Below are 27,654 nucleotides of genomic sequence, written 5' to 3'. Positions count from 1 at the left end.
TGTTGTCCAGTGCTTCATGCTTCGCTCTGCTCTCAACTCACACTCAGCTTTGAGCGGTCACTAGCCTCTATTTAGACCATATTAACTATTGTGGCACACTGTATGTCTATACCTGTATTCACAAAATAAATAAATAGGCTTTTTTGCGAGTATGGACCCACATACCTAAACACATGCGCACACAGTTTCTACATATAATAGGCTGCTTACCAATTTGCAAGCTCTCCATCTGGTGCTCTTGCTCTCACATCAGGCTCCCATGCTATCACTGTCTGTATATAGTCCATTTCCAATGCAGACTTGTTTGCAACATACGTATCCAAACTGGGTTTACCCGTGAAGCAATTCAATGACTGTGCCTTTATTATACTGCATACAAGTTCATGCTCTTTATAACAAACACATTCAGTGTCAGTTTTCCACTTGGCACACTGTGGACATCGGCACCAGATGGCTGTCAAATCCTTTGACTTGCCTTCCCGACTTCGCACTTGCAAAGCACCTCCAATTTCATCACTGATCATCAATTTCATCTCATGATTTGCTGCCAAAATAATTTACCAGATGCAGATAGTCCTTTTTCTGAGGTTCGTACAGATATTTGGTTTCTCCACTGCCCATACTGACTTGAAGATAACTCTTTCATCTGACTAAATCCAGGCTAACAAGTATGTTTACATCAGCTACACTTAACTTTTGGTACCTGGCTATCAATGAATTGATGTCACATCCTGGGCACCATATTGGTTGCCCATGTTTAATAAAATTTCAAGTGCTTTTGGACTTTTAAATGTTATGACAGCTAATCAGGTGGCTGCACCTGTGTGCATTAATACAATTAGGGCTTGTACTATCAATATCAATTATGTTTAAATGCTGTTACAGGTACCCTTTAAGGTTGTTCGTTTACAGGTGAAGACTGATTGGATAGATCAGTAATCAGTATGGATAGACTGGATTCAGTTGTCTAATTTTGAATTATGGGTGTTTGTACTACTGACAGTACTGAAAGTGTTATGGTTGCCAAGTGTGGGACACTGCAAAAGACATACAGTATATTCTATACTGCCTGGCCAAAAAAAGCCACACACTAATATTTCACTGGATTGTCTTTTGCTTTGATTATGGCACGCATTCATTGTAATATTGTTTCAATAGCCTTATGCAACATCACATTTATTTCTGTCCAGAGCTGCATTCATGTTTTGCCAAGATCTTGTATTGATGGCGGGAGAATCGAACCACACCATAAAGTCCTGAACCACACCATGAAGTCTGCTCGTTGCTGCAGCAGCTACTAGGTGGCAACTTAAGACCTCCAATGAAATCTTGGGTCACCTGCTGTTACTGGAGGCTGGTCTCCAGGTGGTGCTGCAGAAGGGGTTCCATGGGGGGGGAAAGAGATGCTGTGTTTGTACCAAAATTCTCCACCAGTGTGGCACTCGCAGCTGCAGCAGAATGAACATAGATAACCATAAGTGTTTCCGTGCTGGGTCCTGGCACTGTGCTGGACCTGAAAAGAGAACTCCAGAAGAGGCAAGAACCAGCGAGTAACAAGAGTGTTGATATTTTTAGTGGCCGCCATCTACTACAGTGGGGCATGGTCGGTGACCAGTTGGAAGTGATGACCAGATAGATAATACCTTAACTCAGTTAGCTACCTACTTGATGGCCAGGGATTCTCTTTCTACAGCAGCATGGTTCTTTTCAGCTGGGAGTAGCTTGCAGCTGATTGGTTGGTCCATTGCACCTTATCCAGTTGGCCCTTTTTTGTGAGGTCTGAAAGAGGAGAGGCTAGAGAGAAAAGTTAAGCATAAATCTGGGATAACACCCAGTCAGCCCCAAGAACGCATATGCCTGGCACTTGGTGATGGGTCAGGGATACTTCTGCACAGCCTCCACCTGCTTCTCCTGTGGCTTCAGCAGACGCAGGCCAATGCAGTAGCCCAGGTACTGCACTTTGGCCAGTCCCAGATGGCACTTCCAGGGGTTGGCAGTGAGCCCAGCCTCCCTCAGCTCACTTAGGATGGATTTAAGATGATGCAGATCAGCCATGTAGGAAAATAGCAGAACCAGTTCCTGGGCAATGTTCTTGGAAGTGGCCTTCCACAGTGGCACTGCCTCAGGGTATCGGGTTGCATAGTCCATGATGACCAGGACATGTTCATGGCCCCAGGCAGACTTGGAAAGGGACCCACCCAATCCATGCCCACTCTCTCGAAGGGAACACCGATGAGCAGGAGAGGTATGAGTGGAGCAGAAGTAGGTCTTTGGGGACAGTCCACAGACATTAGGGACCATATTCTGGTACAAGTTTTTGACCTTTGCCTTCATCCCTGGCCAGAGGAACTGGTCCTTGATTTTCTCAAGGATGCTCTGGCTTGCCAGGTGGCGGGAGTGGGCCAGGTGCATCATGAAATCCACCTTGGAGTGGGGGACCACCAGGTCGTCCACACCTTCGCCTCGCTGGTATAGGAGGTCCTGGCAGACCAGGAAGTAAGAGCCGGCTGCCCCTGCTGCTGGTCGTCACTCTCTATAAAAAGTGCACCTACCCCCAGCAGTTTTTCAGCCACTCATCTTTTTTCTGCTCCTGCCTTAAGTTCCTTTTACATGTCACCTGCTTAAACACACGAGAGTGGGTTAGAGGTGGTGGGACTCACCTTCAGCAATGCAGTCCTCAGCTTCCTTATGTCCTCCAGCCAGACACGCATCTTGGAGTGGTGAGATGAGGTTCACAGCCCTCCATGGGGCTCAGCATCTCCTTGTCCTCCTCGCGGCAGGCAGCTCTCTTGGGAACCCAGGCCAGTCTCAACCTAGGAAGAGAGGGACAGGGAGGTCAGGTACCACACCTAGAGTGACCTTCCACTCATCTCTCTCATCCCCAGTGTAGATGTAGGCAGTGGCCACCTCTCATGCATCACAATGCAGACAGGTATCCACAGCAGTACAACAGTGCCCCACAGCCTTAGGCAAGATGGAGGGTCGGGCCAGTGCGATGGTGCTGCCCGAGTCCAGGAGGGCTTGCACTGGCCACCCCTCAATCTGCACAAGGGCACTTGGAACATGAAGGCTGGTGGGTGAGTGGATGATGCAGCCACGGTTTCCAAGCAGGGACAGGTGAAGGTGGTTCAGGTGCAGTTGGCATGGGCTCACTGGCAAGAGAGGGAGGGTGAGTGGTTTGCTGAGGGTGCCATCAAGGCTCCACATTTGCCCAAGAAAGGGAGCACATGGACCTGATGGGGGCTGGCTTCTCCTGCATGCTGAAGTCCAGCGTCACCAGGGCGCACTCGAAGGCCTCCCCTAGCTCAGAGGGGGTTTGGGTGCCCTCATGCCGACAGCCATGTACTCTGCTGGAGGCAAAGCCTAGAAGAAACGCCCAGGTGACCTGCCCTACGACTTGCATGGCTGAGTGCTTGGGCTGCAGCCAAAGCTTGGTGGTCCTCAGCAAAGTATCCAGTTGACTGCGAGGTTTAACCTCAGCCTGGAACACCCAGCGATGGAACTCCATTGCAACCTGGCAGATGGAAAATCCACAGCACCCCAGGATCTGCTCTTTCAGGAGCAGGTAATCCTCTGCTGAGGCTGGTGGGATGCTGAAATATGCCACCTGGGCCTCTCTGGTGAGAGGTTTATATATATATAAAAACACAATATGTCTCAAGAAACATTCTGAAGCTAAATTGATTTTGCTTGCAGCCTTTCAGCAAAGTGAACCATTTCCAGTGCATGGAATTGACTCAAAATTTTGGGGTAGGCACTTAGTTTTCAAAGCCTGGAGCCAAGACTTTTTGGGATTATTTCAGTGTGAACTGAAAGCAAGATGTACAATGTAATGTTATCTACAAAAACATAACTGAACTACTTACAAGCTAACAAGCACATGCTTTCTGACCCGAGTTTGTAAAAACTGTTTGTCTCAAACTAATCATTCATTACCGACCATGTTCCGTCGTTTTTAACTCATCTTACAAATGCAGCAATAACAGACATTTTTCTGAACTTATTTCAAGTGCAGTTTGGTTTGATAAGCAAACACATTGGTAACACCTAATTATGCTGTATTAACTGCAATATCACTATCAAGTAAAGCTGCAACTGGCTGCATACACTCACCATCCACTTTAATAGGAACACCTGTACATCTGCTCATTTATGCGGTTATCCAAGCTGCTAATCATGCGACAGCAGCATAAAATCAAGCAAATCAAGAGCTTCGGTTAATGTTCACATTAAACATCAGAATGGGGGAAAAGTGTTCTCTGATTTTAACCATGGCATGGTAGCTGGTTCCAGATGGGCTGGTTTGAGTGTTTCAGATACTGCTGATCTCCTGGGAATTTCACTAGTGTTTACAAAGAATGGTGTGAAAAATAAAAACATTCTGTGGGCAGAGGGTCTGCAGGCTGAAACACCTTGGTGATAAGGGAGATTGGAGGAGAATGACCAGACTGGGCTGGGTTTCCCAAAAGCCTCTTAATGCTAAGAGCATCTTAACTAGGAGAGTGTTTACTGTGATACTTGCTCTACCATTTAATGATGATCTTTGTGCTATGATGCTTTTGGGAAACCCACCACTGGTCTGAACTGACAGGAAGTTGATATTAAATCAAAGAAGCATTCTTCACAACCATGGTGAGCAAAAAAGCATCTCGGAATGCACAACACATCAAACCTTGAGGTGGATGGGCTAAAACAGCAGAAGACTAAAGGCCTCTGCATGCTCTTGCGACAAGGCTTTCGCAGATAGCTTTTCGCAGACATTTGTAATTTATCGTTGAGCGGGGAGTAATAGGCGAGCGCGATGTTCTTCACTGCCACAACGCAAGGGGGCGCGAAGTCGCGAAATCGCTAGGAGTAGTTGGTGGGTGTGGTTAGTGGAGTGTTTATCCTCCGGTTACTTATAATGACTAGAACTGGAGTCGTATAGATGTACGTACTTCCTCACTTCCTCGATCAACCGCTCTTCGTGCTGCTCCATCTTCACTCGTGTTTTTAAAAATGGCGGTCGTGAAAACAAACCAAACCGGGAAAGTAGGGAAGCAGAAGTGCGTGTACAGCGGCTGTAGAGTGGACCAATCAGAGCCCTCTTGTCTGCGACGCTGTCTGCGAGGCTTCTGCAGTGGTCACAATTTTTGGGAGGTGCACGCAGAGCGTCTGTGAAGGTGGGGGGGCTACGCAGACACTGTCTGCGACGCTATCTGCGAGGACTGGGTTGTCAGCATAAATTGGCCTTTACAGGTTCTACTCCTGTCAACCAAAAATAAGAATCTGAGGCCATCATGGGCACAGACTAACCAAAACTAGACAACTGAAGACTGGAAAAAGACGACGTGTCCCCCCCCCCAAAAAAAAAAACAAAAAACAAAAACAAAAAAAACAAATCTTCAACTGGTAGTTTGGACTACCATCAAGAATGAAACTACTGCAGGAGATCGGTATATAGAGCTAACGATAAAAATTAGCTTAGATTAGTTAACTCACAGTTCCACTTGATTGTCGCCGTCTCTTAAAAGAGTTATGCTCTGGTTCCATCTTCTCTGCCATCTCCATCTTTCGTTTATTCCTTTTGTAGGCTGACAAACTAAATTCTGAAATATTAAAAACAAATATCAGTATTTGATATTGGGACATTTCCCTCTCCAAAATATTTGCTCTTTATAATGCAGGATCAAAAACATCTGGTCCCACTTAGTTTATAAATCTTGGTGCACTACTACTAGGTCCACAACCTGCAGGTTCAACCTAAAAATCAGCAAAATCTCAACCTCACTGAATATGAATGCTTTATATAACCCATGATAGCAAAATGGACTTCTGGAGCTCGCTCCTTAAATGGCTTCCCTGATATGCCATCACTGTTGAACAAAACATTCACAAGGCATGCAGTTTAAAGTGCATATCCTGGACCAAATTCGATTGATTTTTTATATGAAAGAATTTCCCTTTACACACTTATTCAGAAGGGTAATTTTGCACAAGGTCATCTGTCTACAGCAGAAAAAAATAAAATAAAATGCGTCTGGAAAAATCCCAAGGGAGTCTGGAGCCAGATTCGTGACGTCACCTGTGGAAACGCCAGCAGGTTTCAGTGCACAGCCTGTGCACTGAGCTTGCACGGTTTCAGTGCACAGCCTGTGTAGACCAAGTTTAGCAGCTAGTGATTTTGCATTGAAAAATGGAATTGTCACCTGAGCACAATGTGGGAAACAATGAGTACTAATCCCATCAAGATTGGTGTTGCTACACCCTCCTACGATCTGTTAACCATTTTAATAATTACATGATAATGTTGAAGAAATTTGCAGAAAACCACCAGGTCGTTTTCTCATAAACAAACCAACGCTGACGTAGGATTCAGAGGGAGGCATCCCGCACGTGACATCACGAAAATCAATGTTTCCCGGGAAATCCAAATGGCAAGTTTTTTCAGAGGCGGACCAATTCGCCTCAAATGGCTTGATTTCAACCGAATTTTTCTGGTATTGCGCAAGGTAAAAAAATTGCACAAAATGCAAAATGTGACAGATATTTGACCAAAGTTTAATATAAAATAGGAGAATTACATTGATCTTGCTCCTGAATTTACCCGTAATATGCACTTTAGGGCTGAACAGCATACCATTAGAACATGCTCATTTGATTCTCCTCTTGTGATCACCTCATAGGCTCCCCATCATCACTCTTCACATTGTATACTTGTTTATATAGGTCTTCCTATCATTATATTACAAAACTATGTACAGACTCTTGTCAAGCACACAAAAACGCAGAAGTAGGTCACCTTTAAAGTGCTAGTCTTATGAAAATGACATCATAAAATCCTAGGTTTTCTGTGTGAGATACGCTCAAATAGGTTGTAAAGTTCACCAGTAAATAAAAAATTGGTACGAAAAATAATTTTTTTTTTGCATCTGAATTCCGTTCCAAAAAAATCACTAAAAGCTTGTCCGCTTTGAGATCGCAGCAATTTATAGGTCAGCAGCACTGCATGTGTGATGTCATATGCGCCTCTGCCTTCTTTTGTTCCCCTTGTGGGATAATAAAAGGCCATCTTGTCTCATCTTACCTTACACTGACTTTATAATATTCTCTGCAATGACGTGCGTTCTTGAGACTAATTATTTTGACAAAGACGACAAATGCTACAAGGGGATGGTACACAAGTGTCATAATAATATTTTATAATTTTATTTTAGGTGCTTATTGTCAGGAATATTGAGTGCTGTTTTATGCCCTGGTCCGACAACACTGATAACTATAACTACACCTATAACTGTAACTTTGACTATACCTATACCTGAATTTAGTTCCAGTCTGGAGCAATCACATCACAACTATAATCCAGACTATTGGTTGTTGGTTTTCGCGGGAAAATGTAGCAGTTGTATGCTGGGTGCGCGCACACCCAGTGCACTCAGCAGCACACAATGGCAGACAGTGACAGCGAGGAAGAGCTGCTTTTGATGCTCATTTTGCACAGAAGGCAAAGCCAAAAGAAGAAAAGGAGAATCTGGGTGCATGAAATTCTGCAGCACATAGATGACTGTTAATCTCAGACTCCTAGCACTCCCACACGTAACAGACCCACTCGGACAGTCAGTGGCATGACAGACACAGCTATACACTGTACAGACATAAGACACATGCCTGTGTTTTGCTTTGAGAGTGCTAATAAATGAACCTTGAACACAAACTATGACTGACACATTTTATCCTGTTTACGGTGGGCGTTCCCACCACAAAAGAGAAACCAATGAAAACTGAAAGCATGAAAGGGATTCATCATGCCGTTACCATGCGAATATTCTTTTGTGAATAAGTAAGTGGGCGCTCAGTGCTCTGACTCCGGTGTAAGGTGACAAGTTTTATGTTTCATCTAATTTAGGTCATTTAAAAAAAATATAATATTTGGCAGTGGGCACATAGAAAAATGCATCAGACATAAGACCTCGCGCTACAAAATCTTCTTTACATGATCCACAAATAGTATTTGTGGCAAAGTGTGTGTGTGTCTGCATGCTCTAAAATCTCGGTTTTAATCTCGCACAGACACACACACACACACACACACTCACCAGTCATACCCACTCTACCACAGATGATATTCCATACATCTTCCTTTTTGGCTGTATCTTTGTACAGCTTGTGCTTCTTGTCATAAAGCATGGGATACTTTGACACTTCTATAATCAGCTTCTCCTCCATTGATGCAACAAGGATGTACAAAGGTGTTTGGGAAAAACGGCACATGCTCAGACAACGTCACATGTAAACAACTACCTGATTGGTCAGATGTTTTATCCGATCAGGTTTGGGGGGAAAAAAAAAAAATCAGTCCAGAAGCAATCTCACTGATGCCAATAAACCCAGGCCTGGGCTATAGGTATCGTTATCAGCCTGGTGTGACCACCAACCAACTAAACTGCAGGGGATCAATTTATTTATAGTTATCGTGTGAGACCGGGCCTTTAGGCACACCAGATCCATTACTTTGTTAGGAATGCAATGGATTTTAAGTCAGATTAAATAAAGGAAATAAAAACAGCACAAATAAAGAAATAAAACCTGTATATGTACCTGCTGAAACAGTTATTGGAGAATCAACCACAGTTTTAAATGTATTCACCCAGTTGCTCTAACTGACTCGTATTTGTGTTTCCTTTTGTCTTACTTCATGTTCCAGCCTTTTAATTTTGGACTGCAGAGCTTCCTTATCTGATTTCAGAGGTCGGCAGTTATCACACTGTAAATTATAGGAAAGAGGTGTACTTGATAACAATGGCTGTCTTGTAAAGTCTGGAGTGAGAGTGGCAAAAATACTTGAATGAGAGAGTGGAGTTGTAAAAATCTTCTACGGTTGCAGAGATATGTTGATTTTAGTAAAAATCAATAATGGTAATTGTGCATTGACCCCCACACCCACCTCTACAGAACGTAGCACAAAATAGAAAGGGTCTACATGGTCCTAATTGGTACTGTTAGAACCAGAAAAGGTTGCAGTTTTATGAGCAACTTAGTTTTGGAGGTTAACCCAAACAAATTCCTGGATACTGCACGCTGGCTGCACACAATGCAATGCGTCACCTGCTTCTGCTGGCTCCAGCGCTGAAAGTGACAGTGCCTAAGACAAGCTTGACACTTACTGTGCGGTGAGCTCTTTGGGATGGCACGTCTGACTTTTGTTTCCAGATCGTAGGAACTGCTCCACATACCAGACGTCGCTCAAATCCTTCTACGTGAATTTGCCTCATGTATCTTTTTCAAAATGCATGAAACAGACACCAAACTGTCCTGTCCGTATAACTCGGACCCATTCGTTCCGTAAGTGTCCTGCCAACTTTGGGCTATAATGGATCACAATTCGGCCTTTTTTTTTTTTAATAAAATCAGCTACAGTACACTTGAACAGCCTTGAATGACCCACCTTTTAGGAGGCATGCTTTGGTTTTAATTTTGTTTTGGAATAAAAAAAAAAAAAATCTTTAAAAAGTGCTACACTGGGGGCGTCCTGGCTCAGGTGGATAAGGCACCATACCATAAATCCGGGGACTCGGGTTCGATTCTGACCCGAGGTCATTTCCCGATCCCTCCCCGTCTCTCTCTCCCGCTCATTTCCTGTCTCTACACTGTCCTATCCAATAAAGGTGAAAAAAGCCCAAAAAAATATTTAAAAAAAAAAAAAAAGCTACACTTTGTAAAGGAGTCAAAGCTAGAAATGCCGCAAACTTTCAAGCACTGTGCATATGACGTCACTTCCTTTGAATTAACAATAACTTCCCAGGAATGCATTCATGTAATGGTGGACTCAGAGCCAAACTTTACCAGCTAAATAGAACATGTTCCCAGTCTTGTATTAAAATACAGTTTAGATAGTAAATTATTTAACACGTCTAGTTTTATAAGGTATAACTTCCAGGCGTGATGTCATTTTCATAAGACTAGCACTTTACTATAAAGTTCAAGCAAGTACTTCAAGTCAATCATTTATTATTGCATGATTATTCATCTAAGCTAATGAAGACCATAGTGAATATCCAAAATGTAGAAGCCACTTAAGTTGAATAATAGCTTGCCTGAGATATTTCTTTTTTTTTTTGTACCCGATTATAAGACGATTATTATTATTATTTTTTTGAGTAGACTTATTTAGTCCTCGGCTGGTTCAGGAAAACACTTTGCCAATTTGTTTTTCTCTACTCACAGTATATGAGCTGATAGCCTAGTAGTAGAGTCGCCAATCAGAGCATGCGATTGCTCACATACTTTGTGACTTCTTATTGGTCTTTGCCTATAAATGAAAATTATTTAGGTTACAGTTGTCAATTCTGATGCAAGTTCTTGTAATTTTACAAAATACTTACTGGTGGCCATCTTCTCCGAAGGACATGGAGGTATGCCATGACTGATAGCCCATTGCTGTGCTCCAATTCCAGCTAAAAAACTAAAATAAAGTATGAACTTATTGATTTTAAAATCAGTGAGACTTGAGATAAATCTGCCGGAATCAAAACAGCACTAAGCCTGCAGAATGAGGTACATGTGACAACCATCTACCACACAAACTCCTGTTGAAGGGGATGCAAAACTATGCTATAGTGCCCTTCATGATTATTGGCATCCCAAGTGAAATGGGGTTAGAAAAAAATCCACCTTTTGGTGAAATAGTTTCATCTCACACTGAAAAAAGGGTAAAATCCAGCCTTTAATTGAAAAAAAATTATTGAGAAAAACAAATCCCTCAAGAAATAATTATTTTCAACAAAAACACGTGTGCCACTTTTATTGCCACCTTGGAAATGATTGTGTACACAGATGGTGTACAAACTGAAGCATGTTTCCCGCTTAAATTGTACATTTTTGTGTTGGAGTGAGTATGTAGGAAGATTCTAGCTGTAATCCATGACTTCCTGATTAATTGGAGTACAAATATGAGGTGACACAGAGGCCAAATTCCCTTAGTCATCCATCAACATAAGATAAGAGAACACACAAACCAAATGAGGGAGAAGTATGTTGACCTTCATAAGTCAGGGAATGATTGATTAAAAAAAAAAAAGCTACTCACCTGAAAATGCCCATTTCTACTGTTAGGACAATATTTAAAAAAGTGGACACCAACTGGGACTGTTACAAACTTGCCTGGAACTGGACCCAGTGGGGAGGATGGTAAGAGACCCAACAAAAAAAAAAAAAAAAAAAAGAGTGCTCTCAGAGCATAATGTCCCCCGCTGGCAACTATATCTATGCTCTAAGGCCATAACTCTGGTAAAATGCGACTGAATTGAACGAAATTGCAATATGCGTATTACTGACATACGGTAACAAAGAATCTTGTCAAGTTTCATGAAATTCCTCCAAAAATTGTAAGAGGAGTTGATTTCAGAAGTTGAGTACCCTTCCCAGAACAGACAGATGTCGCCACGACATAATCCTCCTTCAGGCGTTTTGGCCAGTGGGAGATTTTAAAAAAAAAAAACCCGAACAAAACCCCACCCAAGGATTTTTCTTTACATGAAATACTAAAATCTTGGGATTTTCAAGTCTCCAAAATTACCATCAGACACCACCGCCATGCCAACAGATTATTTGGAAGATATGCCCAGGGTTCTCCAGAGAATCTGAAATAGCAAGCTTAAAAAAAAAAAAAATAAGGAATGGAGGCTCTGGAATTTGCGGTGCCGAAGGCGCATGAATGCTGGGGGGGTCCTGAGGGCATCCCCCCCCAGAAAATTTTGGAATCTACATGCCTTCTGGTGCATTCTCAGCTAATAAATTACTAAGCATTTCCCTGTAAAATACTTGCAAAATATGTATGAAATTTCCATACATGTGCTTGGCTTTCTCAGTTACGTTCTGTCGTATGGTGCCTGACCATGTAACACAACTACACAGTGAGCTTATTTGGTGCATGTGTAACATATTTGATGTGCTTCTGGTGTGGTATTGTGTATTGTACAGTTTTAATTTCAGCATAAATATTTGTGAATGCATTATAAGAACATGATTGTTATTACTGTTGTCATAACTTGCATAACTATGGGCAGTATGGCCTATGTGGGGTGGGTTGGCAAGTGGAACAAAGACAAAATATGAAAATATTAATTATGACTTGTATGTACAAACCTGCAGAAAAAATAGACTTGATATTTATTTGGCCCACGGAAGATTTTAGTTTCTTCTTCGGTGGCATTTTGTGAAAACTGAGTGAAATCGTCTGCAACAACCACCAACTGCGTTTTTACCATTGTCTGCTAAACAGTCTGCTACAGCGTGGTCATGTGGCCCAGCTCAGCCAATCAGAGCATGAGAATCGGTCAACAAATATGGCGTCACTGCCAGTCATGCTGGACCTGAATCCAAGATAATTTCATGGTGGAATAATTGGATTTGCAGCAAATTATGGGCAGTGGAGACAATATAAAATCGCTTGAACATTGAAAGGCAAGTTTTAATTTTTTTTTTTGGGATCGAGTAGCCGGTGCGGCGGCACGGTGGTGTAGTGGTTAGCGCTGTCGCCTCACAGCAAGAAGGTCCTGGGTTCGAGCCCCGGGGCCGGCGAGGGCCCTTCTGTGCGGAGTTTGCATGTTCTCCCCGTGTCCGCGTGGGTTTCCTCCGGGTGCTCCGGTTTCCCCCACAGTCCAAAGACATGCAGGTTAGGTTAACTGGTGACTCTAAATTGACCGTAGGTGTGAATGAGAGTGTGAATGGTTGTCTATGTGTCAGCCCTGTGATGACCTGGCGACTTGTCCAGGGTGTACCCCGCCTTTCGCCCGTAGTCAGCTGGGATAGGCTCCAGCTTGCCTGCGACCCTGTAGAAGGATAAAGCGGCTAGAGATAATGAGATGAGATGAGTAGCCGGTGCAGACCATCTGTGTAGGCAGAGAAAACCACCAGTCGCCGGCACTTGGGGACATCTTTGTACAGCAGAAACTTTTTCTGTCAGTTAACCAGAAATGTAAATATCTGAAATTTGCAAAAAGCTACAACTTTGATTGGAACTGTGTTCTATGGTCTGATGCAACAAAAATGGAGCATTTTAGTAATAAAACACTCAAGGTGGGTTTGGCATAAAAAGAACCCTATCCCAACGGTAAAATATGGTGGACATTCTGTTGTTTTCGGGTGGGTTTCCTCCAAAGGCCCTGGAAACCTCATTAGAGTACATAGCATCATGAACTCCATGAAATACCAGGACATTTTAAATCAGAATCTGGCTGCTTCTGCCAGGAAACTAAAACTGGGTTATCTTTGGATTTTCCAGTAGGACAAAGTATTAAATGCAGCAGGTGCCAGTAATAGCGGCACACACATTTTTGTTGAAAAATAATTATTTCTTGAGGGATTTGTTCATCTCAGTGCGAGATGAAGAAAAGGTGTTTTTTTTCCCCCTCACCTTTTTTACTAATCTTTACAAGGAATAGCAATAAATCATAGAACGTACTGTATATACAAAATAAAATCAATTATCGCCTTTATTTTAGATCATAGTAAATCAGGGCCATCTGGCTCATAAAAACATGAGCTCACCAAGGAGGAACTCTTCCAGCTGAAAGCTTCCCTTTCTGTGCTTCATTCAGGAGTGTTCTTGCAACCATTACTGGATTCTTGATTCCTGCAAAATATTAATAAAATTGGAGAGTTCAAGTACCTGGTGATGTTTGCATACGTCTGATTAAACTGAGAGGAATTATTTTAGGTTTTGTATTCTAGGTCATAGTTTCCAGGTAGTTGTATTTGGTTACTCCATTGAGTGCTTTGATTAGAAATTGCTTACAGTAGAGAGGGCATTTTCACGACACATGGCACCAACCCAATATGCAAGATATATATTTTTTATACTTCGATTGGAAGTTGTTTTTGTTTGAAAGAGCTGAGCTTAATTTTAAAAGATTTAAAAGGTTTTGTAGAAGTCATGTTTTTATCTATGCTATTTTCCTGTATTTTTTTCACTAAAGCGCTATAGCTTAAAAAAAATCCATCATTTAAAGCTTAGTAGTTTTTAAAGAAAACAATTCCATATTGGTACTGATGTCAGATGATAAACAAGGTTTTACTACTGGTATAGGCATCAGAAAAGAAAAAGTGGTAGCATGCCATCGCTAACATTCACACATTTGAAATAGCATCCTATCACCCAGCAGAACTGCACCAACATTACTGGTTCAATGCTTTAAACATATGCTTGTGATCATATTTTACAGCATATCCCTACATTTTTATTGTCATCAATTACAACCCCGATTCCAAAAAAGTTGGGACAAAGTACAAATTGTAAATAAAAATGGAATGCAATGATGTGGAAGTTTCAAAATTCCATATTTTATTCAGAATAGAACATAGATGACATATCAAATGTTTAAACTGAGAAAATGTATCATTTAAAGAGAAAAATTAGGTGATTTTAAATTTCATGACAACACCACCTCAAAAAAGTTGGGACAAGGCCATGTTTACCACTGTGAGACATCCCCTTTTCTCTTTACAATAGTCTGTAAACGTCTGGGGACTGAGGAGACAAGTTGCTCAAGTTTTGGGATAGGAATGTTAACCCATTCTTGTCTAATGTAGGATTCTAGTTGCTCAACTGTCTTAGGTCTTTTTTTGTCGTATCTTCCGTTTTATGATGCACCAAATGTTTTCTATGGGTAAAAGATCTGGACTGCAGGCTGGCCAGTTCAGTACCCAGACCCATCTTCTACGCAGCCATGATGCTGTAATTGATGCAGTATGTGGTTTGGCATTGTCATGTTGGAAAATGCAAGGTCTTCCTTGAAAGAGACGTCGTCTGGATGGGAGCATATGTTGCTCTAGAACCTGGATATACCTTTCAGCATTGATGGTGTCTTTCCAGATGTGTAAGCTGCCCATGCCACATGCACTAATGCAACTCCATACCATCAGAGATGCAGGCTTCTGAACTGAGCGCTGATAACAACTTGGGTCGTCCTTCTCCTCTTTAGTCCGAATGACACGGCGTCCCTGATTTCCATAAAGAACTTCAAATTTTGATTCGTCTGACCACAGAACAGTTTTCCACTTTGCCACAGTCCATTTTAAATGAGCCTTGGCCCAGAGAAGACGTCTGCGCTTCTGGATCATGTTTAGATACGGCGGCTTCTTTGAACTATAGAGTTTTAGCTGGCAACGGCGGATGGCACGGTGAATTGTGTTCACAGATAATGTTCTCTGGAAATATTCCTGAGCCCATTTTGTGATTTCCAATACAGAAGCATGCCTGTATGTGATGCAGTGCCGTCTAAGGGCCCGAAGATCACGGGCACCCAGTATGGTTTTCCGGCCTTGACCCTTACGCACAGAGATTCTTCCAGATTCTCTGAATCTTTTGATGATATTATGCACTGTAGATGATATGTTCAAACTCTTTGCAATTTTACACTGTTGAACTCCTTTCTGATATTGCTCCACTATTTGTCAGCACAGAATTAGGGGGATTGGTGATTCTCTTCCCATCTTTACTTCTGAGAGCCGCTGCCACTCCAAGATGCTCTTTTTATACCCAGTCATGTTAATGACCTATTGCCAATTGACCTAATGAGTTGCCATTTGGTCCTCCAGCTGTTCCTTTTTTCTACCTTTAACTTTTCCAGCCTCTTATTGCCCCTGTCCCAACTTTTTTGAGATGTGTTGCTGTCATGAAATTTCAAATGAGCCAATATTTGGCATGAAATTTCAAAATGTCTCACTTTCAACATTTGATATGTTGTCTATGTTCTATTGTGAATACAATATCAGTTTTTGAGATTTGTAAATTATTGCATTCCGTTTTTATTTACAATTTGTACTTTGTCCCAACTTTTTTGGAATCAGGGTTGGAGAAGGTCTGGGATATTACAAGCTTTTCCAGAAATGTTAGAGAAAGACAGTACAATTTTATTCTATTTTAAATCAGCTCCTTTTTCAGTGACCAAGTTGGCAGCATGTACACAAGTGTCTCAGAGTCTTAGCAGGTTTTGAAAAAAACTACTGATTTTCTACTCAACAATTTACAGCATTTTGCATCTACGTAAACAAGGCTTGGGGTACGGACACTGTTGTTACGGACACCCACAGTTCTGCAGAGTTTGAATGCTGTCTATGTCCCTCCAAATACTCATGCTAGTTTTCCATGAAAGAAGTCAATGCCACTATTGTAACTTTCTAAAAACAGTGCATCCAGATGGAGTCTTTATTGTTGCTGGCAATTTCAATCATGTCAGTTTGAGGACTATCTCCCCAAACACCATCAGAATGTCTCCTGTCATATGAGAGGAGACATCCTGAATTGTGTTTACACCACTGTTACTGAAGTCTTCAGAGCCATTGCCCTTTCACACCTTGGGCAATCTGATCACCTATCTCTGCTTCTACTCTCCAAATACACCATCATCAAATGTTTCAAGCCCTCAGTGAAGACTGTAAAAGCATGGCTTGAGGGAGCAGACTCTTCACCAGTTCCAGCAAACAGACTGGAACACATTTGCTTCTAAGACCATCCTGAACTCCCAGACAGACATTAATATCCACACATCAACTCTTTTCCAAGTTACAACAGGTGTATCAAAGTCTATGTAACAGAATAGAATGTGCATGTACTAGTGCATTTAAAAAAAATTAGAATATTATCAAAAAGTTCAATATTTTCCATCAGTTATTTAAGAAAGTGATAATTTAACATTCTAGACTCATTACACAAGCTAAAATATTTCAAGCATTTTTCTATTTTAATTCTGATAATTTTGGCCTACAGCACTAAATAAACAAACAAATCCCCCTCAAAATATTAGAATATTTCATTTCGAGTTTGAGTAAATTACTATTCAAACAGTTATGAATACAGTGCATCTCTTGGTCTAGTTCAATACACAACCACAATCATGGGGGAAAACTACTGACTTGACAGTTGTCCAGAAGGCGATCCTAGACACCCTCCACAAGGAGAGTAAGCCACAGAAGGTCATTGCTGAAAAGGCTGGCTGGAAAAGGTGCACAAGCAACAGGGATGACCACAGCCTTGAGAGGATTGTCAAGAAATGCTGATTCAGGAATGTGGGAGAGTTTCACAAGGACTGGACTGAGGCTGGTGTCAGTGCTTCAAGAGCCACCATGCACAGATGTCTTCAGGAAAGGGGTTATAACTGCTGCATTCCCAATATCAAGCCACTCCTGAACCAGAGACATCATCAGAAGCGTCTTACCGAGGCTAAGGAGAGAAAGTCCTGTGCTGTTGCTCATTGGTCCAAAGTCCTCTTTTCAGATGAAAGGAAATTTTGCATTTCATTTGGAAATTAAGGTGCTAGAGTCTGGAGGAACAGTGAAGAGGTGCATAACCCAAAGTGTTTGAAGTTCTGTATGAAGTTTCCGCAATCTGTGATGATTTGGGATGCCATGTCATCAGCTGGTGTTGGTCCACTGTGTTTTATCGAGTCCAAAGTCAACACAGCCATCTACCAGGAGATTTTAGAGCACTTCATGATTCCATCTGCTGACAAGATTTATGGAGAAGCTAATTTCCTTTTCCAACAGGATTTACCAACTCGTTTGATCTGAACCCAAATAGAGAATCTATGGGGTATTGTCAAGAGGAAGCTGAGAAACACCCGACCCAAAAATACAGATGAGCCATCAAAACAACCTGGGCTTCAATAACACCACAGACTGATCGCCTCCATGCCATGCAGCACTGATGCAGTAATTCATGGTAAAGGAGCCCCAAAGTATTGAGTAAAATTAACATACTTTTCAGAAGTTGGACATTTCTGTATTGTAAATCCTTTTTTTGATACTCGATCTCATTTTCATGAGCTGCAAGTCATAATCATCAAAATAAAATAAAAAAAGGCTAGAAATATTTCACTTCACATGTAATGAACATAGAATATATGAAAATGTATATTTTTGAATTCAATTATGAAAAAATGAACTTTTTCATCATATTCTAATTTTTTTTTTTAGATACACTACTACACAAAGATGAATACACACTTTCATATGTAATAAACATTCATCCACAGGGATAGTAAATGAGATCACGAGCTGAGGACTGGGACTTTTCCTAAAAACGGTAGGGAGCTGAATCTGAGAAGTGGATTGATTTATAACTAGACAGGACAAGACATTTGGTCTATAAGAGTCAGGCAAAAGGAGCAATCTATCTTTTCTTAAGATCTTCCCAGATGCATCTGCTCTTTTTGTGTTCCTTTTGTTTCCTTTTCTTTTATAAGCTGAGAGCACTTTGTATTTGTATTTTGGGAAAAGTGGTTTGAGTTTTATATGATTAAGTTCAGTAAACCCGCATAAAAATAAAAGGGATTGATCTGAGATTTCTCTTCATATCTTTTGGCAGATAACACCTCCCAACTGAACCTATCTTAAGAAAGACCGTTCAAGGAATTCCCCAACAGTAGCCTTTCACAAGCTTCTCACAATACTTTGGTCAAAATTTTAGGCTATTCCTCCTCACAGAGTTGGTGCAACTCTGTCAAGTTTGTGGGCATCTGTGGCACCAAGGGTGTGGTTGAGCATCAGGTGTGAATGGCGAGGAGTCTGGTTGAACCAGCAGGTAATGTGACTAGCTACACCTGTGTCCAATTCCTGGCTGTCTAATAATATGCAATTCTCTGTGTATGTTTCAGATGGCCAGTAACAAGAGAAAGAGCTGTGTTCCCCAATGTGTGTAGTGCATGTAGGGGTATATAGGAAGTCACTGAAAAGTGAGAAGAGTGTAATCTTCATTGCCCCAGCATAAAGAGGCATTACACGGGTGCCTAAACCCAGGATTGAGGAACAAAAAACACTTCTTCGGAGTGTGAACCAGTCAGAGAACTCCTCCAGACACTTGCCAATGACCTCCAGAGCCAGCACCAAGAACTTGTGATGTCCGTTGAGTAGGGGCAGTGCTTCCAAACTCTGCTTGGGGCCAAGGCAAAGGACCGGCAGGTGATTTGGAGCATGATCCAGTCAGTGGGCACTCCCCATGATCGCTCAGGATGACCCTGAAGCCTTCACTGAGCTGTTCGAGCTCAGTGCTCACGGCTTAGCAGCTCCCAGTCACCAGGCATGTTGGACTACCTGGACCTGAAGTCGGCTATAATGCAGCGGGCTGGCCGTGGCCCAGAAAAGCATAGACAGCACTTCTGCGCATGGGTATACGGTGAAGTCAGCTGCCCGTTTGCTTTCACGCAACAGCTCCGAGATGCTTGCCAATGGTGGTTACTGTCAGGCAAGTGTGACGTCAAGGCCATCATCAATTGAGTGACACTAGAGCAGTATGTCGCACAACTGCCAAGCAAAACATTGACGTGGATCCAGTATCATCATGCGGCATTGCTGGAGGAGGCGGTCTGGCTGGCAGAGGACCACCTGATGGCGTTTCCAGAAGCAGGTACTCCCACAGCTTCTCGGTCTCCCCCCCCTTTTTTCTCTCTCCTCACCCCTCCCCTATCCTAGCCCCGTGGAAACGGGGGTCACTTCTCCTGAACCCACTCCCTGCAGTTGTGTCTTTCCTTGCATCTCCCCCGCCCCTTCTGTGTCTGTGCTGCCACGAACCCCCTCTCCACTAGGGGACCCATCCACACCCTCCAAAACAGGAGGGGGTCCAGGCAGGACGGTAGGTGCAACAGGAAGACTGTAACTTCCCTGAATCAGCATTTCTGCAAAGAGGCAGAGATTCTGATTCTCATTCTTGATGCGCTGCAGGCTTCCCCTGATCGAGCAGGAATGTACTGCATCTGAGTATTCAAGGGGGTACACTTCAGGCATTAGTGGATTCTGGTTGTGATCAGACCAACATGCATCAAAGCCCGATTTAATGCAGGGCACTGGGAAATGCACGATTGGTGAAGGTGAGGTGTGTACATGGCGATGTCCACAAATATCCCCTTAATGCCCATCACTATTCATTTCCAGGGTCAAAAATATAGCGTGGAGGCAATGGTTAGTCCAGGACTTGCCCAGCCACTTATCCTGGGAACCAGTCAGCCAGGGTTTAAAAACATTAATAAAGACAAACAGTTCGTAGTGGATGGGTCATGCAGTAGCATGTCATGAGGGAATCCTGCAGCAACATTGGCTGGGGATGCGGTCCCAGGGCTATCAGCTCCACATCATGATACAGAGAGGGGGGAGGGCCCTGACGCTCCTGTCACTTTGGGGAATCCTGTGCATTTCCCGCTGGAGCAGACACGAGATGAGACTCTGAGGCATGCTTTTGACCAAGTGAGAGTAATTGATGGTCAAGGACACCCATTTCATTTACAGGTGATCTGGACGTGATCGTCGGCAATTACTTAAGCTTTGACTGAGAACTTGAATAGTATACTTGGTGATGTTAATGTGTTTCTCCCACTGCCCGCAGAAAAGCCTACTGGCACATTTCTTCCAGGTGATTGAGTATTAGTGCACAGCCTGAACGAGAACAGCTGACAAAAACAGTCATCCTCACTAACTTCCAACCACAGTGGGCACATGCCAGTCATCATCCCTACCTCTTCTCGTCTCACCCGAAAAGACAGGAGCAATACAGCAATCAAAAAAAGTTCTAAGGGGATCTCATCTCATCTTTGACAGGAGCAATTCAGCAATCAAGAAGTCCTTATGGGACCTCTTCTCATCTCACCTTTTTCACAAAGTAATATTTGTATTAGTTTTCTCATAACACTTACTTATGGCCCATATGTTGGCATGACTTGTGAATCCCACTTATCACCAAGTATACTTCAACAAAATAGTCAAGTTAAAATTATAATAAATTTCCTGGTTGCAAAATTGTACTTTGTGACTATACAGGACACAGTTAAGTTATTAAGAATCATACTATTTGTTATCACCCAAATGAAGATGGGTTCCCTTTGGAGTCTGGTTCCGTTCAAGTTTCTTCCTAATGTCATCTGAGGGAGTTTTTCCTTGCCAGCATTGCCACAGGCTTGCTCTTCAGGGATAAACGAGTTTATTGGGGATGGAATTGGCTCATGTGTTTGGGGTCTGTTTCTCTGTGGAGCTGCTTTGCAATGGTGTCTGTTGTTAAAAGTACTATAGCCATACCATTGCAAGACCTCAAATGTAAAGATGAGGAAAGTCCAGTGTGAGCAAGCATGCATCAGATCCTTTCAGGATCTGAGAGGGCATTGATAGAAATATGTTTGGCATACTGGAAACGAACAGGCAGGCTGATCCGACTGCTACTTGTTTTGGTTTGTTAAATCCTCGAGATTTATCTTCACTCACACATTCTGCTCTGTGCTTAATGAAGGCTATGTTGCCCAGCAATGTCTTCCTTCTTTCATAAGATTATGATCCTAATGGGTGATGTAATGGTACAGTACATAATGTCTCTCTTCTTTCATAAAATAGTGTAGTCTAAACCAGTGATGTAATGCTTCATCACCCATTTACATTACTCTGTCACACACAGACAACTCAGCCTCTTAAATCATCATCATCATCCAATCACATAGCGACAACACATTCTTGAATGTGAATAAATACTCATGTTTGTCCTACAATAAACTGACAAACATCTCTGAGCAGCTGTGTGTGTGTCAGTGACCGTTTGCTCCCGGATATATCGGTGAGGCAGAATCTCTTAGGTGGCAGAGGTCTACATTCCTAGATCATACTCTGTCAATTCATCCTCCTGCGGTAGAGATGCATCAAAACCGAACAGTCATTAACGCCATATTATATGTACAGCTCTGCACATGGATATATGTTGCTGTTAAGACTCATTAACTAGCGGCTACCATGGCTACTGGCATTAAAGTTAACTTATACACACTTGTAAATAAACCTTTTTTCAACTTAACCTATCAACCTTGCTTTTTTTGACAAACAATTGCCAATATATGAACTTAAACATGTCTGCTTTTAAACACATTAACTTATGGCACTGCATCAACAAAGCTTCACAGTGGATTGAAATGGATTCCACTCAGAACATGCACAAGATGTTTGCCTCGTTTCTCTGCTGAGCCAAAAAGACCAAAAACAGGATGTGACATTACAGGAAATGACCAAACAGGAAATTATGTCATGGTGTGACAAAAACACCACTGATTTCACAAATGATCCTACAAAACTGTAAATAACCATATTCTCAACCAGAAATATGAATAAAAATTATTTAAAGAAAAAAATACCTTAAAAGGCAGCACAGACTGCCTCAAAGCAAAAATTAAATTTACTATGTTTACAACAGAGGGACATGGCTAAGGGAATTTGACCTGAGAGCAAAACTCCACACACGGTCACATAACCCAGGAGAATTTTCTACACGTGCAAGAACATCAATCCTGCCTGCACAACAGAGGGACACAGCTGAGGAAATTTGCACTGGGAGATAAAGTCCTCATTTTACTGCCCATTTCAAGCTCAAAATTGCTCGCCAAGTGGCAAGGGCCCTTTGAGGTCACACGGCGAGTTGGGGAAGTCAACTATGTGGTCAGGCGCACAGATGGGGTGATGTATGTCAAATTTACTACCTCAATCTCCTAAAACCATGGAGAGAGGTGGTTCCTGTGGCTCCGGTGAAGGTAGGTCGCGAGATGGCGGAACTGGGACCGGAGGAAAGTCCAAAAGGTGCGGCCCAATTCACCCCGGTCCCCTGTGGAGACCACCTCTCACTGTCCTACAGCCAACAGTGCATCAGGGTGCAGGAGGATTTCTGCTGTGTGTTTTTGCCCCTTCCTGGTCGCACCGACCTCATAGGGCACCACATAGACTCCCCCAGGGGTGGTGTGAAGCTCTTCGAGCACAAGAAAAATGTGATTCGGGATGAACTCAAGGCATTGCTTGATATGGCAGGTAATTGAGGAGTTGCACAGCAACTGGAGCAGCCCTGTGGTCTTGGTTCCCAAGACTAACCAGATGGTCTGGTTCCACGTGGACTATAGAGAAAAAAAAAATAAAGTCAGTGCGGTGTCTAAATTTGACACACAGCCAATGCCACACACTGATGATTTGCTCGATCGGTTAGGCACAGCTTGCCTTTATTTGACACTGGATTTAACAAAGGGATATTGGCAGATCCACTTGACTCCATTATTCTGTGGAATAAAACAACCTTTTCCACTTAATTTGGTTGACACCTATTCATCACCCTTCCATTTGGGTTGTTTGGGGCCCCGGTGATGTTTCAGCATCTCATGGACAGAATCATCCATCCCCACAGTGCATATGCTGCTGCCCATTTAGACAACATTATTATTTATAGCAATGATTGGCAGCGACATTTACAATATTTAAGGGCTGTCCTGAGGTCGCTGAGGCACGCTAGGCTCACAGCAAACCCGAAGAAGTGTGCAATTGGACGGGTGGAAGTATGGTATCTAGGCTTCCACTTGGGTCATGGGCAGGTGCGTCCCCAAATTGATGAGACTGCAGCAACTGCGGCCTGTCCAAGACCTGTGACCAAAAAGCAGGTGAGGCAGTTCCTAGGACTGGGCCCTTTCCACTTGGTGAGCAACTTCGCGCTTGATGTGGGCAGTAAAATGAGCACTTTATCTCACGTTGCAAATTCCCTTAGCCATGTCCCTCTGTTGTACGGGTGGAATTGACATTCTTGCGCTTGTAGCAAATTTTCCAGGGTTATGTGACTCTGTGCCTGGAGTTTTGTTCTCAGATCAAGAACATATTGAATTTCATTTTTGCTTTGAGAAGGTTCCTCCTCCCAATTTTCTCTAATGATGTCTAAGACACCATGGGGTTTGCATCCATACAGCAATTCAAACAGGGAAAACCTGGTGGAGGGCTTGTGGGACCTTGCGCACTGCAAACAGAGGGTCGAGCCACCAAGCCCAGTTTCTAGCATCCCTGTGAATGAACTTACAAATCATGCTTTTAAGCCTTTGGTCAAATCGTTTGACCAGCCCATCCATTTGCAGATGATAAACACTAGTATGAATTGATTTAATATCCAGTAATTTGTACAACTTGCGTAGTGTGCATGACAAACGTAGTGCCTTGATCAGTCAGGATTTCTTTTGGAATCCCGACTCAGGAGATAACATGGAAGAATGCCTCCACAACACTATGTGCAGAGATATTGTAAAGAGGCACTGCTTCCAGGTATCATGTTGCATAATCCACTATGACTAATACAAAGCGATACCCACGTGCAGATTGAGCCAATGGCCTGACGAGGTCCATGCCAATTCTTTCAAAGGGGATCTCAATTAACGGTAAGGGGTGCAATGGCGCTTTTGGCGTGGCTGCTGGGTTTACCAGCTGGCACTTGCAACAAGCTGCACACCACCTGCGGACATGGGTGCGAATCCCTGGCCAATAGAAATGAGCCATGACATGGTTTAGTGTTTTATCCTGACCCAAGTGCCCAGCCATAGGATTATGATGAGCCACATGGAATTAAAATTCTCTACGGCTCTTCGAGACCAACAACTGTGTCATCTCTTCCGGAGATTGAGTGTCCTGTGTCACTCGATACAGCCCATCCTTAATTTAAAAAAAAAAAAAAAAAAAAAAAAAATTATATATATATATATATATATATATATATATATATATATATATATATATATATATATATACGGAAAGGAAAGCACCACATTTGGCTGGAGGGTTTGGCCATCAATTACTTTCACTTGGTCAAAAGCATGCCTCAGAGACTCATCACGCGTCTGTTCCAATAGGAAATCCCCTGAGGGATTCCATAGAGAGAGGAGGGGCAGGGCCCTCCCGACTTTCTGTGTCATCATGACGTGGATGGCCCTGGGACCGTCTCCCCAGCTAAAGTTGTGACAGGATTCCCCCATGATGCACTACTGCAGGACCCACACACTACAAACTAACATTTTCAACCCCAGCCAATCTGTTCCCAGGATAAATGGATGGGGGAGACTCAGATTCACCGCCAATGCCACACTGTTTTTTTTCTCCCCGGAATTGTATCGTAACGGGCATTAGTGGACATTTGTGAATATTACTATGCACACACCTCACCTTCACCAATCGTGCATTTCCCAGTGCCCCGCATTGAACCAGGCTTTGATGCATGGAGGTCTGATTACAACCAAAATTGACCAAAGCCTGATGTGTCCCTCCTTAAATACTCACAGAGACTTGGTACATTCCAAGTATTAGGGGAAGCCTGTGGTGCGTCAGGAATGTGAATCAGTAGCCCCACCTCCTTGCAGAAGTGCTGATTCTGGGAAATCCCAGCCTTCCCGCCGCACCGACAGACCTGCCCGGGCTCACTCCCGGTTCTGGTGGGCATGGATGAGTCCACCTGTGGAGAGACAGAGAGAGAGAGACAGAGAGAGAGAGTTAAATGGCAGCACAGACACAGAAGGAGAAGGGAGAGAAGAAACACGAGGACAGATACGAGCGCAGAGAGCGGGTTTCGGGGGAATTGGTCCCCGGTTCCTTGGGGCTGGAGTAGGGGAGGGGCGAGGGCAGAGAGGGAGACAGTGAAAGAGTGAAAGAGAAGCTGCAGGAGCGACTGCTTCGGGAAATGCCGTCAGGTGATCCTCTGCCAGCCGGACTGCCCCCTCCAGCAACACTGCGTGGTGACACTAGATCCATGTCATGGTCTCGCTCAGCGGTTGGGCGACAAACTGCTCCAGTGTCATGCAATCGATGATGTCCTCCACATCGCACTCGCCTGCCCACAACCACCACGAGTCTCAGAGCTGCTGTGTGAACGCAAACGGGTGGCCGACTTCACTGCTTTAGGCTGCTTCAGGTCTGGGTACTCCAGCATGCTGGTGGCCAGGAGCTGCTGAAATGCGAGCTGTGCTTCCCCTGACAGGAGCGACAATAGGCGAGCCGCCCACTGCAAGTTTGGCCACAAACTCGCCTCCTTGATGCTCTCAAACAGCTCGATGAAGGCTTCTGTGTCGTCCTGCGGCCCCATCTTTACCAGCTGAACAGGAATGCTGGCTGCAGGAGTGACCGCTGGAGTACCTGCTGACAAGACCCAGCTCCGTATCAGCTGTTGGTCCTTCCATAACTTTGTGGAAGATCTTGGCATGCATGACTGAACACTGGATTGAGAACATCCAGGTGCAGGACACTACCCCTGTTGGTCCTTCGCCTGGGCCTCGCAGTGCTGCTCTTGCTTGTTGGACAGTGCGAGCAGCTCTTGGTACTGACATTGGAGGTCCGCAGTGAGGATCTGGAGGAACTCCCTGACTGGTTTGGACTGCATGGTGGCATTTGTTCCTCAAGTCCCAGGTTTCAGAACCAGTGTAACAACTTTATGAGAGTGGATAATGAGGAACTGGTGACAGGCGCTGCAATTCAAGGTGCACTTTAATTTTATTTGCACTTTTCAGTGACTTCCATTACCACATACTTGTACACATACAAACACGCATGTCAGGGTGACACAGCTCCCTCTCATTTCTGGCTATCTGAAAGATACACAGACACACACCAGTAGACAGCCAGCAATTCGACACAGGTGTACATACCTGTGTGTTCATACATTACCTGCTGGTTCAACCGGACTGCTTGCCCTTCACAGCTAATACTCAATCACACCCTTACTGTCACAAGGTGATAACAGACAACATGATTATAAATAACTTGCTTCTATAAATGTGCCCTATATAGTCACAAAGTACGACTGTGTAACCAGGAAATTCATTAAAGTTTTAGCATGAAGTCTATTTTCTTGACGTTATCAACTGTTCAGTGATGGAGACTTGAGTGCAAAACAGTTCATGACAATTGCAATCCTAAGGGTATCATGTCAATTGTAGTCCTCAGCCATCATAGCAAAACTAAGTGTCCAGAGCCATCTTCCAAGTGCGACTTTCAATTGTCTATATGGGGCCATGCTCCACAGGAGTGATGTGATGAGACTCCAGCCAGACGTCAGCCATTAGGATGGCTCAAGCAGGTCTGAGGAGTAGAAGAGGTCAGCATCACTGGTGTCTCAAGATTGACATGTAACTCAACAGAGAGAGACTGACAGAGGGAAGAGAGAGGGGAAGAGAGAAAAAAGAAAACAGGTTGTTAGGTATGCCCAGTGTCACTTAATGGTTAAGAACAGTATACATTTTGTGCTGAGTGCAAGCTCTGGCAAGACTATGACAGCATAACTAAAAGGGAGAGCCGGAAGATAAGACATAAGGGAGCCCTGGGACAGAAAACAGCCAGCCACTCCACCGTCAGCAAACCCGAGTGAACATGTGAGAGTGGGGGGGGATATGACACAGCATCCATACATCCCAGTTTACCAAAACACTATGCCTGAGGACCATCCAGATCTACTCCTTTACCTAATAAAAAACGATTAACAAAAGGCTTGACTAAAAAGATATGTTTTCAGCCTAGACTTGTACACCGAGACTGTGTCTGAGTCCCAAACATGACTTGGAAGGCTATTCCATAACTGTGGGACTTTGTAAGAAAAAGCTCTGCCCCCTGATGCAGCCTTCACTATACGAGATACCAACAGGTAGCCAGCACCTTTTGATGCAAGTAGGTATGGCGGGTCATAAAGGACCAGAAGTTTGCACAGGTACTGTGGCGCAAGACCATTCAGTGCGTTAAAGGTCAACAGTAGTATTTTATAATCTATGCGAAATTTGATTGGGAGCACTTAGGACACCATATACTCCACCTTGCATATAACCCCGTCCCTTTTTTAATTAAGCTGTGTGCCCCAACCCTAGACTGGGTCATAGCAAATAATTA

The 27,654-nt window shown here is 43.3% G+C and overlaps 1 protein-coding gene across 8 annotated transcripts in view; it reads right to left on the bottom strand.

Moving 5' to 3' along the window:
- tasp1 (taspase, threonine aspartase, 1) overlaps nucleotides 1-27,654 on the bottom strand; it is a 179,698-nt gene that overhangs the window by 61,799 nt on the left and 90,245 nt on the right. For all 8 annotated transcript variants that reach the window (XM_060916843.1, XM_060916841.1, XM_060916842.1 and 5 more), the window contains exons 6-8: nucleotides 13,528-13,612; nucleotides 10,362-10,441; nucleotides 5,482-5,588 (exon numbers count right to left, since the gene is read on the bottom strand). In XM_060916843.1, coding sequence (XP_060772826.1) covers nucleotides 5,482-5,588; nucleotides 10,362-10,441; nucleotides 13,528-13,612 — 272 coding nt within the window. The remainder of the gene's footprint in view (nucleotides 1-5,481; nucleotides 5,589-10,361; nucleotides 10,442-13,527; nucleotides 13,613-27,654) is intronic.

Source organism: Neoarius graeffei, chromosome 3 (assembly GCF_027579695.1).
Source record: "Neoarius graeffei isolate fNeoGra1 chromosome 3, fNeoGra1.pri, whole genome shotgun sequence".
NCBI classification, from domain to species: domain Eukaryota; kingdom Metazoa; phylum Chordata; class Actinopteri; order Siluriformes; family Ariidae; genus Neoarius; species Neoarius graeffei.
This window is presented reverse-complemented; position numbering and strand designations above follow the sequence as displayed.